Raw genomic sequence first — 18,167 nt, forward strand, 5'->3', positions numbered from 1 at the left:
TCACAGAATAACTGTATATAAATCAAATTACACACAGGTAGATTCTAACTTGCTACTCTAATTACTTTTTAGAACATTTAATTTTATTCAAAAGTATTAGAATATAGGGGCTGAATACAAATGCATGTCACACTTTTTAGATTTTTGTTTGAAAGAATTTGTCAACCATGTGTCATTTTTCCCCTGCTTCACAGTTAGTTGTTACTTGCTGTGGCCTTGCTGGCACATATTCTTTAATTCCAGCAAAATCAATTGACGTTTTGTAATTTGAAATAGCTGAAATATGCATGAGGCTCTGTGCAGATCTGACGATGACTGGACCCGTTTCATGGCTTTCTAAGATGAGTGTGCTTGCTTAATTTGGGGAGGATTGAGAAAATGGTTATATCAACTGTCACATAAAGATGCCCTAAACCTGCAAAAAGAAAACTTCTTAATTACTGCATGGAAATAAAACTGATAATTTTATGATTTTATTGAAATTAAGATAGATTCTTATATCCTTATAATTTAATGCAAAATGTTTAAGAAGATTATTCTAATTTAGAGGTTTGCAAAACAGTTCAAAACAGTTAAGCATGTATGCTGCATAAGACAGCAAGATAAGCTTTATCATGCTTGAAAGGCCAAAAAAAAAATGTAAAAAATGTCACACATGATAAACAAAGTCTGGCTTCTGCTGCTCTACAGATGCCAAGTCAGATCATCTGAGTAAAAAATTATTTTGCAGAGAAGACTGATGCAGATATGGAGCCATGCTCAGATGTTTTTGAAAATATTTATTCAGGAAAAGAACTAGACCGAGCTCTTTATGTCACAAAAAAAAAAAAAAAACATGGTGAGAAAAACTCTCAGCCTGCGAGGTTCCCCCCTCATTAGAAAATCATTTTTTAAAACTTATTTTCAAATATAAGCACACACACGCACTGCTTTTAAGAGCACAGATTTGTCTGGAAATTGATAAAAAAAATTACAACTTTGCTACCAGTAGTCAACTGCTAAAAAAATACACAAAATGACAATAAAAATGAAGGAGCCCACCACCAAAAGAGTGCAAAAACTGAGCAGTAAGTTTAGTAGGAAGCAAGCAGAGGGAGCATTTATTTAGAAACTTTATTTTTGACTTTACAGTTTCATTCTTCTGGTCTCAACTGGTCCCAAATAAAAAAAAAGAAGCCCTGAACACATCATGGAACAGACAGCATATAATAATGTCAATGTAAATTTACATCAGAGGTCTTTAGTTTTTACCTTACTGGGTTTTTGTTAAAAAACAAACAAAAGAATTGAAATGTTCACAAACACGTGATGTTATTGCAGACTGTGAACTTTTATAGTTTTGGAAAGTTTTTTTTTAGTGGTATAGCTAGAAAAGATAATTAATAATAGGAAAGTAACACAAAACTTGCAGTTAGCACCTTAATTGCATTCTCTTTATTAACTTATGGATCATCAGCACCTTGTCCGGTTAGTAGCGACTAGAAGTTTCTCTCAAACTGTTGCTGCCCATTAGAGGAACTTAGATGATGAGGTCTTTGTCCACATCCTCTGCAAACACAAAGAAAACATATTAATGAGTTAGAGTGTGATGACAAGATGTGGCAGCCATGTCCTGATCAGTAAATGCACTTGATCAATATGTTGTAATCAGTGTGATCTCCTCTCTAAAAGAATGACTCTTAGCAGTTTGCTGCTGTGGCAAATTGGGGTAAGTTAACACACTGCTAAGCAGGAAAACCATCAGCAATCATCTTTAATAAGCAACTGTTGTTGTCCACCATTCTGAGAACAGTTATAAGGTCACTTAAAAATAATTTGAAGTCCATCACTCAAAAGATTATCTGCTTGTGAAAACACTTAAAGACAGCTGCCAATCTTCCATGAGGTGCCAGCAGATCCTCCTGATCCAGGTCAGACCAGGCAATGTTCAGAGAAATGACAATAAACTCGAGAGTTCTTTCTCAAACTCTACTGGCTGTGAAAAAAGAATCAAGGCGTTGCAATGGCCTAGTCAAAACCCAGAAATTAACACGATTGAAAAGTTGTGCTACCTGGATTTGTAATAAATAATGGCAGTGTGGAATCTGTTGTGTTTAACCTTGAGGTTAAAGGTACCTTTGCTGTCTTTAAATGAAATATAATTAATATAAAAAATTAAACAGGAGCGTTTTGTCCACCAATTGTCACTCACGCTCTTTGAGGCCGAAGCAGGAAGCCCACTCCTCCAGGGCGATGTATTTGTCGCTGTCGGCATCACACGCCTCGAAGAAGCGAGTGGTGCAATGCTCCATGGGAATGAGGGGAGCGCGCAGCGGGGCGAGCTCCGAGTGTGTCAGGTATCTGATGGAAAACAAAAACAGCATTAATCATGTTTTATAGAGTAAAAACGTGACTCAATAACACCAGGGCAGAAATGATACTTGGATACACTTTGTATATTTTCCCCTCCAATACAGTCATTGAACATTCAGCAGTGAAACCAAGACATTCCTCTCCACAAATGCTCTTTGAAATTCCTTCATGGGGATCCAAAAGCAAACCCAAAACTGGAGGAACATGTAGCTCAAAAGAAAAGCACCTTGATCAGCCGCCTGAATGCCCTCATTTCAGTTCAGTAGAACAGCTGCGTATCTCCAGCTCCAAACAGTCTGCATAACAAACTCCAGTCACCCACAGGAAGCTAACTTCAGCTCCACTTACATTTCCTCCAACCAATAGGAGACAGAATTTTCCAAAAACACTAAAATACTCCTGGATGAAGGTAATAATGGAAACATTAACTTAAATTTGCTGCACAAAGCAACCATATCAATATTGGATACATTCATTTTTTCTATATTGAGAGGTGCTAAGTGTATCAGTGCTACTGCAGCATAGTTGAAGGAGCCAAGTAGGTCTCCAAACACGTCCCATCAGCATGTTTCCCACATCCTTACCCGTCGACGGGGTGCTGGTCAAGCTGGCCGAACTGCCAGTGGACGGGGAAGATGTACATGTTGTAGTTCTTCTCGAAGTCACGGGCCAGGAGGTCCAGAGAGTGCTCACCGGCCTGCAGCCTCTTCTCGTTCTCAAAGATCTTCTTCACCTGAAAAACAGGACAGGTGTGGTTTTATATCCGAGATTCACAATGGAAAATTAATGAATTATTTAAAACTTATTTTTAAGAGCAAAGTGAGATGTTAGGAAGTTCAGTTATTTTTCTATCCCCTCATTTAAAAGCAAATCAAACATCACTACAGTAAGCCATCTGCCTGCATCTCTTCATTTCTTTAACATCCTGATGCAGCACATCAAGAATGAACTTAGTTACAATATCAGAGCAACAACAGCTTGGAGGGTCATTATTTTGAGATAAACTCTCTAAAGGCTAAACTAAGAGTAGATTCAGGAGAGATCAATACAATTCAGGGCAGGAGAGCAATTAGTCTTTATGTATAAAATCTCAAAATTAAAATTTCTTTAAGTATGCTAGCAACTACTTATGCAGCAGGTCAGTATTTTATACCCTTTCAAACATGTGACAGTGTCACATTTTTGTTGATTCCAGCTATTTAGTGAGTTACAGGCTTTTGATCAAGAACAGTTTGTCACAATGGCTGAAAAGAAGAAAAGCACTCATGCACATCTTTTAATGTGCATTTTCTCACCCTAAGCTTCTGCTTCTCGGTCAGCATGTTGTTGTCCTCGTCGCGCTCGTACAGAGTCACCAGAACGTTCTTCAGCCAGTCCCTCATGCGGAGAGGGAACTCGCTCAGCTCGTTGTCCAGGCAGGCCTCGATGTCTGCACGGAGGAAATAAAGTCATCATTTAATACAAATAATTAACGTAAACTTTAAAGCATATGCTTAACATCTTGTTTGATGACTTAAGGATAACTATTCTTATAAGACAAAGTATTTTACAAGTTTTGCAAACTTCAAACTGCATCTGTCTTCAGTCAGACGGATTAAAGACAAATGTTGGTTTTTTTCTTAATCTTACCCCAGAGCTCATGTTTATCTATTTAATATGATTCAGATCTGTTTATCCTCAACTATGCCGCAGACTGAATACTGTTTTCGTCTTGTAAACTGAGATGTGCCGTGATCTCCGTCCGAACCCCGCAGTCCTGACTCATCTCCCTGAGCTGCATGTGTCAAGTTCAGAGAGAACAGACGAAGAAATGCAGCCAGCGTGTCTGGACAGAGACCGCAGGATCCGACATGACAGTCCAACCCACACATCAATCTCAGCAGACAGTGCAGACATGAGAAGAGGCAGTATTCTGAGAGTCTGATGTAAGAGCCGAGCTCGGCTTCAGCTCCTTCACTTTTTCCATACATGTGAGAGGGAACTACGCTGCATATGTAAGCAGCAGGGTGTCAAAACAAATATTAGTTCAATTCACAAAGCGGCACAAGAGAAAGAGGCACAAATTCTACTTAAAGTTTGCTTTTCCTTTGTTAACTAAGATCCTCTTGAGTTATACATTGCAGAGAGTGTTGCATTATAATATGTTACACAGTCTTGGAAGAGGTCAAGCACTCACATTTGCAGGGTCCAATGTAGTCCAGGTGCAGCTTGTGGCCCTTCTTGGTTCCCTCCAGTGCGCACTTGGTGGCAAAGAAGTGGCAGGAGGAATCGTAGGTCTTGTTGTCGGTGCCGCAGACCTGGAAACAAAAAAACAACTCAAGTAAAAATGCAGCAGTTTATAAAACACATGATAATTTTATTAGAGACAAATGTATTAGAGACACAATTGTTTTTGATCCCTTTCAAACTGAGAAGTTCAGAAAAAAAAATCCATCTTAGATTTGGATACGTTTATGCAGCGCAGAATTATATGGTGCCCATAGCTTCTAGAAAAAGGTCTTTAAAAATATATTTAACTGAAGCATTTTTAATTATTCTGATTTTCTTTTTTAAGTTCATCGAGATGCTGTATGTCCCAAACTTGTGAAATCCTATAGGAGAAGACTAAGTGTTGCACTTTTGGCAAAGGTTATACATTAATAATATATGCGGCTTGTTTAATGCCCTTCTTGTTCTCTGCATTTGGTGGAAATTATTTGTTTTTTATAGTTTTTCTTTTTTTACCCAAACAAAAGGAAGTTGACTCTTGGTGAGAAAGCGGGGGAACAATGGGTAAAATCAGAATGTGTAATGTTTACTTGCTTTCTTTACAAAAAGGGTTTGTTACCTCATGTTGACTAGATATCATGTATGTATTGTGATAGACAGGTTTCGTTTTAACTCACATGCTCAAACTCTCCTTCGACAGCAGGGCAGGTGGAGGGGTCCTGGCACACACACATGGGGGTGTTGCTGTCATCGACCTCACACACCTTGCCCTTCTTGCAGTGGTAGTTCAGGCAAGGATCTACAAGAAAAAACAAATTAATGCAGAAGTTAAGGACACAATTTTGTAAAAAACAAAATAGCTTCAGCAAATTTGTTCGATATTTTAGGCTCTTAATTTTTACTTTAGTTTCTGCTGTTTGTGCGTTTTGATTTCTATCCCAGTTCAAATTACTGAATCAGTGAACCAAAAGTTTGAAACTTGTGAAAGTTATTATCCATTGTTGTTCAAACTAGATAAACACTTTTCAATTCTACTTTTCTGAAGCAAAAATAGCATTTTCCCACTAACACAGTAAGACTCTTCCACAATTATATAATAATGTGGCATCTCTGTCTGATCCATGTGGAAATCTTTCACATTATTAAACAGAATATATTGTTTATTTGAGAAAAATTACTTTTAATAGAAAAATATCCAATGGTTATGACAAATTCCAGCTGAACAGGGATGTAATGAACAGCAGCCAGACAGGAAACACAGATGAGCTCTTTGGAAAAAACCTGGGCTGGGAAGACAAATTTCTCTCCAGAAAAACAGTCTCCACATTTTCCCCTTTGGATTATGAAATAGCTGGAATCTTGGACTTGAGGGAAGGAACAACCTAAAGCTGAGGAAATCTGACACAGTACAGTTTATGCCACAGCTGCAATTGGCAACTTGAGCAGAGTCATCAAGCAGATCACCCAGAAGAAATTTTCTTTCAATTAGCTGAAGAAGCATCAAGTATTTACTTCCCCTACAACCACTGGCTTTGCAGCATTAGCTTGAAAAACTTTAAGGGCCAAAGGACATGTTGAAAACAAAATGTTGACAGACTTCAGAGCTTGAGATGCTGACTACTTTGTGGAAAAAAGTGAGGGTTACAAAATGAATGAATGTGTCCCTCATAAAAATAATTTTGGTGACAGATGTTTGGAGAAATGGGTCTGATGTGAACTAATGCTGGTCACTGATTACAATGTCTGTCCAAATATTGCCACACTTCTTGAGTTTTTAATTGCTGCTATTGTGTCAGTCTGTAATTCAGCTATTTTCTTAACTTTCTTCTCTTTAGTAAATAAATCATAATTTAATTGTTAAATTTTTTAAGTAAATTTTGAGCTTTATGCTTTGCTGTCACGACTTTTGTCTTGCAAGGTCCATTGTGTTATGACCAGATGCTTATGGTTTGTGTTTGAAACCTAACATCTGTGCTGTTCAGCTAGTTTTGGCTACATTGCACTTACTTTCAGTCCTTAATGATTTTTAAACATATTTCTCAACCTTGGACATGAAAACAAACAAAAAAGTGATCATGAGCTACATACTTGAACACAACTGGAAAAGAGAAAGTGCAAAAAATGTGAAGTATGCTCTTTAAAATGCCCTGAACGATTTTAAACAGCCTGCAGGCTCTCCAGTCTTCAACTTTTGCTGCTTATTAAGTTTTCTGTGGTTGTATTGCCTCTTTAAGCTGGGTGGAACATATAATCACAGGCATCTGCATGCAGAACGAGGCAGTCTGTCATTATGTCTGCTTAGTGTGCCAGCTTGAGCAAACCCTGAAACCTCTGTATAGCTGCACCCAGTCGCCAGAATGCAGCTGAAATACTTTAAGGTTGTTTATCAAAGAAGGCTGCTGCTGCAGACAAAAATCATTGAAACAGCCTTTTGGGTCAAAATTAATCCTCTTAGATATGTTTGCACAAAAGTATAATCATGCATACTTTCTTATTTCTTATTTATCTTATTTATCTTATGTATTCTTATTTTCTATATTTTAAACCCTTCATGTGGAGAATTGGACTATGCTTAAAAACTCCCAGACCTTGTTTACACTACGTTTATGCTTTATTTGCGTTAGGTGTGAACTTGGTTCCAAACATTTAGAGTTAGTTTTAGAGGGTTTGGCTTCCTGCTGAAGCAAGAGATGTTTATGGTTTAGAAAACCAACCTTCCTGTATTAACAAGTCACAAACTTACTCTCAACAACAACATCTTCGACATCGATGGCTTCATCAAACTCTCCAACCTCCACCTGCACTGGGTTGGTTCCCACCTCTGGTTCCTGGAACGCAGCATATGTCAGAGGTCAGACTTTGAACAGATGATCAATGATCTTTTGAAACATCTAGTTTCAGATTCATCTCTCCATGGTTTCCTCAAACTACTCATTGTTTGCCTTCAAATAGGCTTGAAACATCACCAGTGCTCCCTGAAGGCCGACGGCGTCTGAGAGACCAGAAGATCCAGCAATAAAAAGCAGCTGGATCCACATGTGGTCAGGCCAAAAAAGAAAACAAACCTAATGGTTTCCTGGCTAACTTAACCAGTGGCTAAAATTAACAGCTGTGGGATCGCTGGTCCCGCTGGACCTCTGGAGCAGGAAACCATAAAACGTTCACATGAAAGCCCAAGATTTTCTTTTGAATAAATTTGTCTAAAATCCAGTGCCGCTAAAGACATATTATGCTGTTGAAGCTGGTATTTTCTTACAATAAGGACAATTACTGAACATGATGCAAATTTTCCTTATTGACAAGTAAAAGTGTTTTGAGGTGCAATTCTGGCAGAAAGATTGAAAGCTGCAGTTTTTACTTTAATGCCTCATCTGGTTAATAGCAACACAAACTCAACTTTCTGCTGATTTACTTGGTGGTTAAAGTCCATTAAAGACTTAATTACAGCAGGTTAGTTATCTGCTAATATTCACACAAAAGTTCACAGCTTTTACAAGTCTGAAATGGTTCTCTGTCTTCAGATCTAAAAAACCCAAAGCTCTGTCACAGATCAAATTTAAGAACAGCTGTGTGGTGGAAAACACATCACAGATGCCTAACAGAAGAAATGTCTCAGGAGAAAAAAAGTATTTAAAAGTTTATTCCAGTTCACAGAATCAGGACAAATGAGATGTTAGTTTATGTAAGTTAGATGTTCATTATTTCCCTCTCACTGATGTTGCTATTGTTGTGTTTTGCAGAGAAACCCCACTAAGGAATTAACTATCACTATAATGACAAGTCATTTTCTGTGCTTGAGAGAATTTCTGCGGTTCTCTCAGGGGCTTTCCTGAAATATTGAAATAAAATTATAGGGTTTTTTTCAAGGTAGAGTGAACGAAATCCACTGAAGAAGAAATAAATTGGTCTTGCAGAAAAAAAACAACAAATCATCTGGACTGACCTCAACAGTTGGGTCTTCAGTAACCAGCTCCTCCACAACTGGCTCCTCCTCAGCCTGCAACACAAAAGCAGGAATGATCTGATTACAGACACACATTTTGTCCACACAATGAAAGATTTAATACATGTGAACGAGACAGCAGAGCAACTCTCAGGGGAGGAATTGGCCTTGGAAAAATGATTAACCCAAACAAACTTTACATGGGAAAGCACACCCACAGTCAGAACTACAGAGGAAGTCTATTAAACAATGAGGGGTGATCACGGGAAAGAAGACGTCATGGAGAACAGTGAGATCGGAAAGACGGTTCTTCCTGGCTCTGCCTCTCAGACCTCATTGTAAGGCGTTAGGTTATCCTGAGCTATGCCTGTTATGCTGCTACATGCTTACGACCACATTTCCTCTCATTCTTCTACTACTTTTCTATTTGCATTAATTGCAGTTATTTCAACTGTTATTTCTATTTTTTCTCTCAGATTTTTCTCCCCATAGAAGCTACATCTAGTCTGCCATTTTGTTTGGCTTCAATACCTTTTCGATGGAGAACATCAGCTGACATAAAATTGCTGTCAACAAATCTTTCTACCTCTTTTGCTATTAACTTTTTAATTTCCATTGACATAGAAATTACAGTTTACATTTCAGTAATTAACTGAGCTTAATGCACTGTTGGAGAACTACAATCAATTGAAATGTGTGCGATTGAATTTAAATGATTGTAATTGTAATTTATTCTGAAATGGCACTATGTAAATAAGCTGAATGGAACCAAGAAGGGAAAATGTTCACAAAAGGACTAGAAATGGCCACATAGACTTGAACTCACAGGAGCAGCAATGGCGTGGCCAGCCAGGCACAGGAGGAAGACGATCCACACCCTCATCTTCAAAGACTGTAAGGAAAGAGAGAGAAACAATTCAAATTTTCTACTTGTCATCAAATTAAAGACTGTAGGAGATGCTTTAGAATGACAGATCCCATCAAGCCTTAATATATTTGTGTAAACATTTGCAGTTCCACTTCTTTATTTGTTCCAGATGTTGTTTTCAGTAGTTGGTGTGCATTCACTAGGGATAAACTTCTCAGAGTTTTTGTGTGAATCCAAATTTCAACAACTTCAACATCTTAGTTTATAAAGTATAGAGCTGCACAGGTCATTCCTGATCTAATGACCTGTGCAGCTAAAGAGGTCAGATGACAGAAGATCTGATGAGTTTCCTGATGGAAGGAGTTTTGACACTAAAAATAAAATGTAAGATGTAAGATAGCAAGCAGATTCTGATTGAGTTTATGTCTTATTACTATTTGAAAAACCCAGAATCAATGTTACACTCTAGAATCTGATCAAAAGCAACACATTATAAACAATGTCAGAAATTCTGGGTACTTCTTGGTTGTTTTAGGGCAATCAGGACTTTAAATCTAAGAGTGTGGTCTGTCATGTCATGTCTATGTTCAGTTTTGAAATTTTTTGTCACCTTTCTTTCTTTCTTTCTTTCTTTCTTTCTTTCTTTCTTTCTTTCTTTCTTTCTTTCTTTCTTTCTTTCTTTCTTTCTTTCTTTCTTTCTTTCTTAAAGAAAGAAAGAAAGATTAAAGATCCCCAAACCACCTTTCTGAAACACATTGAGAACACATCACGTATTATGTGAGTCCAGACTTTACAAATATGGATTTTTGCAAAATATCAAGTAGTATTTTAACCTTGAGCCACATACCAGTGTTTTCCATATTCAGTCAGTCTGTTTCCCTACTATATTCATGTATAATCATAATGTGTCATCAAGTTTGGTAATCACAAAAAAGTATTGTTTTTACATTGGGTTTTATTTTAGAGAATATTATTTACTTTTAAAATGAAAAACAAAATCAATGAAAAACACACACAGTGGAAACCCCAAATAAGCATTGGCTAACTGAAAATCACATTAAATGTGCAAACGGAGAGGATTCAAACAGGTTTCTAGGGAATCACAAGTGATTTTGAACACACATATGGAAACCATTTGAAAAACTGAGCCTGCTAAAAAGAAACTAGAGACACAGTTCGGGGGGGGTTGTACAATTATGGTAAAGTGAGCTGATTAAGAATTACTGCAGATAATGTCACACATGAGGATGTTCATTGAAGCTTAAGATATATTATATACATGCTGTCTATTAAACACAAAAATAAAGTCAAAACATGCTTGAATCATGTTGTTTGGTTTTAATCTGCTTGTAACATTTATTTAAAATAACTTTTCTTATTGCAATTATAACAAATTGCAGTATTAAATGAGACACTGAAGCTTAAATGTCTCCAAACATATATATGCACTGCATAAATCTCATGACACCTGTCAATTTTTAAACAACCCACAACAACACAATAAACAGTGTTATAACGGTCTGTGGTTACGCCTTTGTTTCAGGACCTTCATCAGAAAATAATCTCATGGGTTCAAAGAGGATTTTTGCATTATGCAGCATTAATCAGAGCATATAGTAGCTACTGAATGTGTCAAATTAAGCCTCAGAAATGTTTCTGCACACAGACTGTGCTGACATTTATGACGTGTTAACAGGCTCCTGTCTTTATGTGCAGTGTCAACATTTTCCCTCGAACTGAGGCAACATGTTTTCATTCCTAACTTCTTCCACTCAGATCTCAGCTTCAAAATAACGACTTCCAACAGCTTTTCTGAATTTTCCTTTGTATTAATATGTGTAAGAAAAAATACAAGTAGTACCTGTAATAATACGGTTATGGAATTAAAATATAAGCCACCTAAACAAATGTTCATTAACACGTGTATGAGATTTCAGTTAGCTTTATCATTTACTCCATTTTTTTTTTTTTTTACAAAATTATAGAAACTGAAATGTTTATTAATTTTTTTTGAAAGAACAACACTATTCTGTTACAACTTTTTAAACATACATAATTTGTTTAAAAGACAGTTTAAACTAAACTTTTTGTGTTTGCTTCATCTTCTAAAGATATTCTGACTGCAATTGTTTGTGTATTATCCCAATTCCTTGATAATTACAACATAAATTAGAAGTCTATCAACAATTTCACTCAATTTATGCTGAATCTGATCTTTCAGATGGATTTTCTGCACAAAACACAAAGAGACGCCCTATTCTTAAGCATGGTAACTGGTTTTAATCCGGTTTACAGTTTTTTTTCTTTTCACCACAAAATGTATCATCAAACCTAAATTTCAGACTTTTTTTTTAAATCTATGACTACAGTATTATTATTGAACAGAATCTGCTGATTACTTTATTAATTAAAGAGAGCATAGTGTATATTTTCTGTTTTAGCTGCCATGAGAAAAGTCTTTGTGTGAGAATCTGTTTCTCCCCTCGAGAGTCCTGTCTGAGCATTCGTTGTTTGAAACTCAATGAAGAACTTCTCTTGATGCAGAAGAAATAAAGGTTCCTTTGTTTGGTAATGGAGTGTTGCATTGCTTAGTCTTCCTCTCTTTCTGCGTAGGTTCTTCCCTTCTTCAGCTCCATGTAATCAACTGTTTCTCCCAAACATCCAAAAAAGTCTGTTAGGCACCAAAGACTCATGTTAGCAGAGGCCAAGTGTAAAAATCAAAGTCTGAACTGCTTTTAGTAAATAAAAATGTAAAAACATAGACAAACAGCCTTTCTTTTCTTTTGGTATTGTTTTCTTTAGCTGGTTTAAAATTATTTTTATGCAGCAACAGTAGCAGTAACGCAAACAGATCTCATAGAGGGAAGATGAAAAGTTTAGGCTTTTTTCAACCAATTGTAGAGTAATTAACTTCAGGTTTAATGTCTTCAATTGGAAAATTCAACTTTGCTTCACAAAGCAAAGACATTATCTGCAGTTTCTTCATGATGTGGGATGGACATGTTCAGACACATGCAGTGAAAGGAGTAATATTTCGTTTGCATTCCTGTAATCTGTTGTCTGACAAACCTTCCAGTAGAGTGAAATTATTCTGACATTTAAACAAGAGAGGTTTGCTACGCTGTTCTGCAAACACACTCAGCTGTGTCTGATAGGCATGTTTGCTTTGGGTTTAATTTGAATTCTTTTCTGGGAGTGAGTTGCACCTAGAGACAGCAGAAAAGACAGCAGAGTCTTTCTGCAACAGCAACTATATGATGCCTTCATATCTAATCTCCAAATTACTGAACGTGGATGTAAATAATAATAATAATAATAATAATAATAATAATAATAATAATAATAATAATAATAATAATAATAATAATAATAATAATATGTTTACAAAATGCACAGCAGTTACTACTACAACCATCATCCCTCATCCACCACAAGAACAACAGCCATTTACAACCAGTTACACCCAAAGCACCTTAAAAAGCAATAACAGCTTTTTAAGCTCAATAAACTCAAAATAAACACAATCATAAATTTTTATTTTGTTAAACCACTGTTCACCTTCATCCTGCTTAAGTCCTGTGTTTGGGTCCTTCTCAAACATTCAAAAAACTAATTTAAAAACAACCAAAACAGCTTTTAGTCAACTTTCTCTCAATTAAGACTTAAAGCCACTGGAAATAAAATAAAGCGAAGCCACTCAGCTGTGACCTTTAAACCATGGTTGCTAATGCTATTTACTATAAAAATAAATAAATACAAGTTTCAGTCTGTATGTCTGCTTTTGGCCTCGTGTTAAAGAAAAAAAAAATCTCCAAATAAAGTCTGAAATCTATAACTAAGATGGTAAAACTAACATTATAATGCCAGTAGCTGACTATACTAATTGTATTATACCTTCAAACATTTTCCGCCATAAGCTACTCAATAAGAAATTGTAGTTAAAATATTGAGCACCACTTTAAAATTATTGCCTTACACACTTTTGCTCTCTCTTGCTTGTGCTTAATGAAAATGAAAATGAGCTTTCAGCACCAGTTGTGTACATAATTCTGACAAGGCGTAGATTAGAAAGAAATATCAACAATAAATTCAAAACTGTCATTTATAAGACCTAAAACCTGCAGGTTGGTTACCAGTGTTGTCCTGACTGTTGTTCTTAAAGATTTATATTGGTTCTTGGTTTAACCAAAAGTTTGCTATACAGAACTTCTAATGCACCTTTATCACTATAAAGCAAAGTGTTTAAAGCGAGAGCCTGCTGTTTGAGAAGGTCCATAAATACCAAGCCAGGAAGTCAAAACCTAAAGCTTAGAGGTGGAAAATTACAGAAACGTTGGCAGGGACACAGATGCTGTGTCCAAACAACCTTCACAAATGTGCCTTTGAAAAAGCAGAGCTAACAAAAAGCTTCTGGCGAAGGAGAACTCATTGGCAGATATGAATAAGAAAAAAATATCAAAACGAACTCTGGATGGGAGAAAACAGATATGGTGTCATCTCTAAAGTGTGTGGCATCAATATTTGATTTGGAAAGGCCTGATGTACTCGTTATTTAGTTTTAAAAGATTCCTGTTTAGTCGGAGAGTCGGGATGGAGAAGGCGGGACTAACTGACATAACAGCAAAACAAATAATTTTATTTGGAAAGCTGCTCTCATAATCAAACAGGACTGAGGCTAAAAGGGAAACTTCAGGCTCATAAAGGGGCCCCTTCTCCCCACAAATCTATTTAATTTGGGTTAGTTAGGTAAGCAAGTGTAAACTTGCTTTGGAGGAAAACAGCTGGAGCTTGAACTGTCACCAATTCACATTTCTCCTCTAGTTTTGCAGTAATATCTGTTGCTTTTTCCACTGGAGCTTTGGAGGAATTCGTTCTCACCCTCCTCTGTGACATAACAGGCAGGTTTTGGAGGATAAACAGTCTGTGTGACAGCAAACAGTCTGGACAAACAACACTGGGAACAGAGAAATATTTGCAAAATCTCTCAGAATGAAAAGTGATTTCCTGTGTCTGCACCAAGCCCAGGAGGTGGATGGGATAAATTACAGAAATACTGTTAAAATATAAGGAGTGTACGATGGTTGACTTGCATTTCTATGACATAAACAGACAGAGCTTAGATTTAAACCTGAAAACATCTCCAGTAATTTGCAGTCTAGTGATTAATTTCTTTTATATGATGTTGCTCGCTCTTTATTTGTACTCTGCCAAACCTGGCGGGTGAAATTCCTACATATAAGACCCTGTCTGTCTGTCTGTCTGTCTGTCTGTCTGTCTGTCTGTCTGTCTGTCTGTCTGTCTGTCTGTCTGTCTGACTGACCAAACCAGAACAGGGATGGCATCTTTTATGCCATCCACCACCATCTGGATGGGTTTTAAGGGGCAAACAGATCAAAGAGGTTAAGCAGGTCAAACAGGTGCTTGAAAGTCTATCAAGACATGTAAGAAGGGTAACATTGCATTATCAAGTGTCTGGCAATTAATTTGAGGAACAGTTAATGAGGTTGAAACTGCTGCAAGAAGAATTTGGTTCCCGCTCAATTTGTACGTTTGCTCTCTTAAGGAGAAATTATCAGTTTTATATTGTTAAGAAAGAATACAATTCAGAGAACGTGCAGAACAAATGCTTAAAAGAAAACAACATTTGTTGACATGCACAACACTGAGACACTTCTAGTTGCTGGTCCCCAGGTTTGGGTGGATCTCAGGAGAGCTTTTGTCCTCAAAGAAACTCTTTAAATCCTTTGGAGTTTTTATGCTGCTGCTGGGTAACTTGGAGGGTCAGGTTCATCCAAGGATTGTCTGTAAGATGGATCCCTCCATGACCTTAGTGTAATCTTTGTTTGGCCACTGCTCTGTTGCCTTGGTGTGGTCTTGAGTCTTTGTCAAGATGAAAGACCCATTTGTGACCAGTCTCCAGAGTTTAAAGCAGGGCTAACAAATGCAATCAAAACTCTGTTATCCATTCTTAAAGGTTTTGATAGGAAAAGTTATGTTTAAGTAAATGTTACTCACTGATTTTAACATAAATCTCATATGTTACTGTTTTATAAATATCTTACATCAACAAATTTCTTTCTTTGGTTTTCCTTTTTCTTTTTTCATAAATCTTATGTTTCTGGTTCAGGCAGCTGAAACGGTGCAGCCTGCAGTGACTAACAAATTCAATTTTCCTCCCTTGAGATTATTGGCGTGCCCATTCAATCGCCTGGACAAAGAGCAGTTTTCATGAAAGGCACCTGTGTGAAGGTGGAAGAGAGAAGTCAGGATTTTGTTAGCCTAGGCTGTTTGTCACCTGACCTCTTTGTAACTCAGATTCTCCCTTCCCCCGCCGGAGCTAATCGGATCAAATCCTGTGTCTGGAATCTGTGAGAGACGAGGCATACATAGCAGACTTTTCTTCTACCACTTCACAGTTTTTATAGCAATAAGTTGTTAGTTGTGGTTCAAAGCCTTAATGTGATTCCATGAATGCTTGATCAGTGATTTTCTAGATGCTTTTGTAGAAAATGACCGTCTCTGACTCACTGAATGTTATTATTTTTGATACATGACAGTTTGTGCCTCCCTTGCCCAAAATAAATCATCGGTCAAATCTCTGTGAGCAAGTTAGATTTTTATTAGGAGTTTAATCGTTTTGGTCTTTAAGAGGTTACTTAAATAAAACAAACACATAAATTCGTCTTTTTCGTTGTGCTTATGATTGGAAGTAAATGTGCACAAAGGTTCTACCTTAGTAGTTCAAATCCCATCGAAACACATAGAAATAAACAGTTCTAGCAATTTGCCCTAGAATTTTTCTGAGGAAATCAGATCAAAACAAAAATGAGTCTCTATTATTCTCTGATCTATTTCCATTTTGTGCCTTAATTCTTCACGCCTGCTATGTTTTTCCTCTTATTTTCCTTCTCAAAGGAACAATATCCAGATTTTTCCTTTCCATGTCAGCCTAGACAGCTCCATAGTCCTCCTTCTTCCTGTCAAGAGATTACAGCTTTTCTGGATCAGTTTTCCACAGCATCCTTAGCTCCAACGCCGCCTCCCCTTTCTTTCTTCCTTCCCTCCTTCCCTTCCTCCTCCTCCAAACACTTCAGCCCAGACCTGCCACCTCAACAATTAGGCACCAGAGACTCAGGCTCGGCTTCGCTCTCACTGATGCCAACACATTACTGTGTTTTATTCCCTCTAAATGAGCCTTCAGAGAAATCTTAAACAGGTGTGACGAAAGAGGAAAACAAGAAGTGATTCTAAATGAAGAAAAGGGAGGAAATTTCTCTGGCGGCATGGAAAATTTAGTCCATTGTAGCTTGTTTTGGTGTTAACATTTGTAGTACAACTACTTATTAACTAAATGCAACATTAATCAAATTGCCAGATACCTACATAATGCACATTTTATTACAAAACCTTCTAATATATGTAGCTACAACAGTGATTGTCAAATATTTAATCATTTCTGACAGATTTTCAGAGTTCAGATAAAGAGCCGTGATCCATAAAAGTCTTGACAAATCATCTAGAAATCATGTTTCTAACCAAACTAGGGAAGCTATTTTTTGTCTGACACTAGACTTGTGCATGGAAATGGCTTTCTGAAGGTTTCTACATGGTTGTAAGACAAAGGAAAAGATTTTTAGGTGTCTGCTTTGACTCACAGCAAACAGCTGGCAACTGATCACCACAGGAACTCGCATTCCTTTACATGGGAGTAATCAAGGAATGGAGTCACAGAGGAGATGGAGGGAGGGAAGAAGAAGAGAGGGATATCTGGAGAAATGCTCCCATTTCTCTGCCTGGCTTAACTGAAATGTTATCCCTTTTTATCCCTCCCTCTTTTCTTTCCCCATTTTTCACAAGCAGAACTTGATACCCTCTGCAAAACTGGGAAATCTCAAAGCAACAAAGAGCGTGGTACTTAATGCATCAAACTAAAGTAAAGAATAAAATTAGCTAAGAAAGGAAAACAAAAATTAACCTTCAGAAAGACTTGTTTGCATCCCTCCTCCCCTATGCCAGTGTCCTAATTCCTCTCCCCCCTCCTCCTCCTGTTGCCGATGTGGCACACAATAGCTCCACAGTCAATAATCTCCCAAATCACAGACTGTGTTCATATAATGAATGATTTTTCTGGCAACTGTTTGAACAACAAAGAAGCCATTTTTAGCACATTCCAGTTTGAAATGAAATGCTAGACCGTAAGTTAGTTTGAAATAAGTTTTGTCTAATCAGAAAGACTTTAAATTGGGACTGTAAAGTAAGTAAATGTGGGCAAATATAGAAATAAAGATTCTACCTGCTTTAGGAAAACAGAAACTTTTTTTGAAGAGGATTTCTTAAATCTTACAATGATGAAAACAAAATTTCCCCACATCTATCAGTGGTCAAACTTCACCTTTAAGAGCAGTTTTGCAGCTGAATGCTAAAATAGTTCCACAAGTTGCAGAAAGCTTTAACTCAGAGCTCAAATAAAGAGAAATATCAATCTGAGGCAGAGTGAGACCTCCTACCTTCAGCTTTGCAGAGCAGGGACGCTTGGAGAGAAGTCAGCCGTGTGCGGGGCCCCGGGAAGATCTAACTGCCTCACCAGTTCACTCAGAAGACATTTCCAGTGGGACGTCCCAGTCTGGACACAACTCTTGCTCCCACAGCCTCCTCCCAGTCTCCTCCTGCGCTGGTGGGATGGGCTTGAAACTAACTCTCCGCTCCCTTAGGCAGGTTGAAGTTCAAGAGTCCGGCTTGAGAAATACACTTAAGTTTCTTTACAGATGTCTGAGGCTGAGCATGCTTTATCAATAA

At 37.3% G+C, this 18,167-nt stretch overlaps 1 protein-coding gene across 1 annotated transcript; it reads right to left on the reverse strand.

Moving 5' to 3' along the window:
- Positions 1 to 1,072: 1,072 nt before the first annotated feature.
- sparc (secreted protein, acidic, cysteine-rich (osteonectin)) lies at positions 1,073 to 18,034 on the reverse strand. The gene is made up of 10 exons (XM_008420840.2): positions 17,879 to 18,034; positions 9,330 to 9,395; positions 8,504 to 8,557; positions 7,304 to 7,388; positions 5,238 to 5,359; positions 4,529 to 4,649; positions 3,648 to 3,781; positions 2,937 to 3,085; positions 2,192 to 2,340; positions 1,073 to 1,548 (listed from the first exon to the last, which is right to left on the reverse strand). Exons 2-10 carry the CDS (start codon positions 9,384 to 9,386, stop codon positions 1,520 to 1,522), a joined length of 900 nt encoding a protein of 299 aa, XP_008419062.1. The 5' UTR covers positions 9,387 to 9,395; positions 17,879 to 18,034; the 3' UTR covers positions 1,073 to 1,519.
- Positions 18,035 to 18,167: the final 133 nt, after the last annotated feature.

This window comes from Poecilia reticulata, chromosome 10 (genome assembly GCF_904066995.2).
Source record: "Poecilia reticulata chromosome 10, P_reticulata-male-v2, whole genome shotgun sequence".
Lineage (NCBI taxonomy): Eukaryota > Metazoa > Chordata > Actinopteri > Cyprinodontiformes > Poeciliidae > Poecilia > Poecilia reticulata.

Bases quoted from the DNA above. Each gene is read 5' to 3' on its own strand.
- sparc (XM_008420840.2), bottom strand. From the start codon at position 9,386: ATGAGGGTGTGGATCGTCTTCCTCCTGTGCCTGGCTGGCCACGCCATT. The intron at 5,360-7,303 runs GTAAGTTTGTGA...TTTTTCTTGTAG, and splicing joins CGAAGATGTTGTTGTTGAGA to ATCCTTGCCTGAACTACCAC. The intron at 3,086-3,647 runs GTGAGAAAATGC...CCTGTTTTTCAG, and splicing joins CCGAGAAGCAGAAGCTTAGG to GTGAAGAAGATCTTTGAGAA.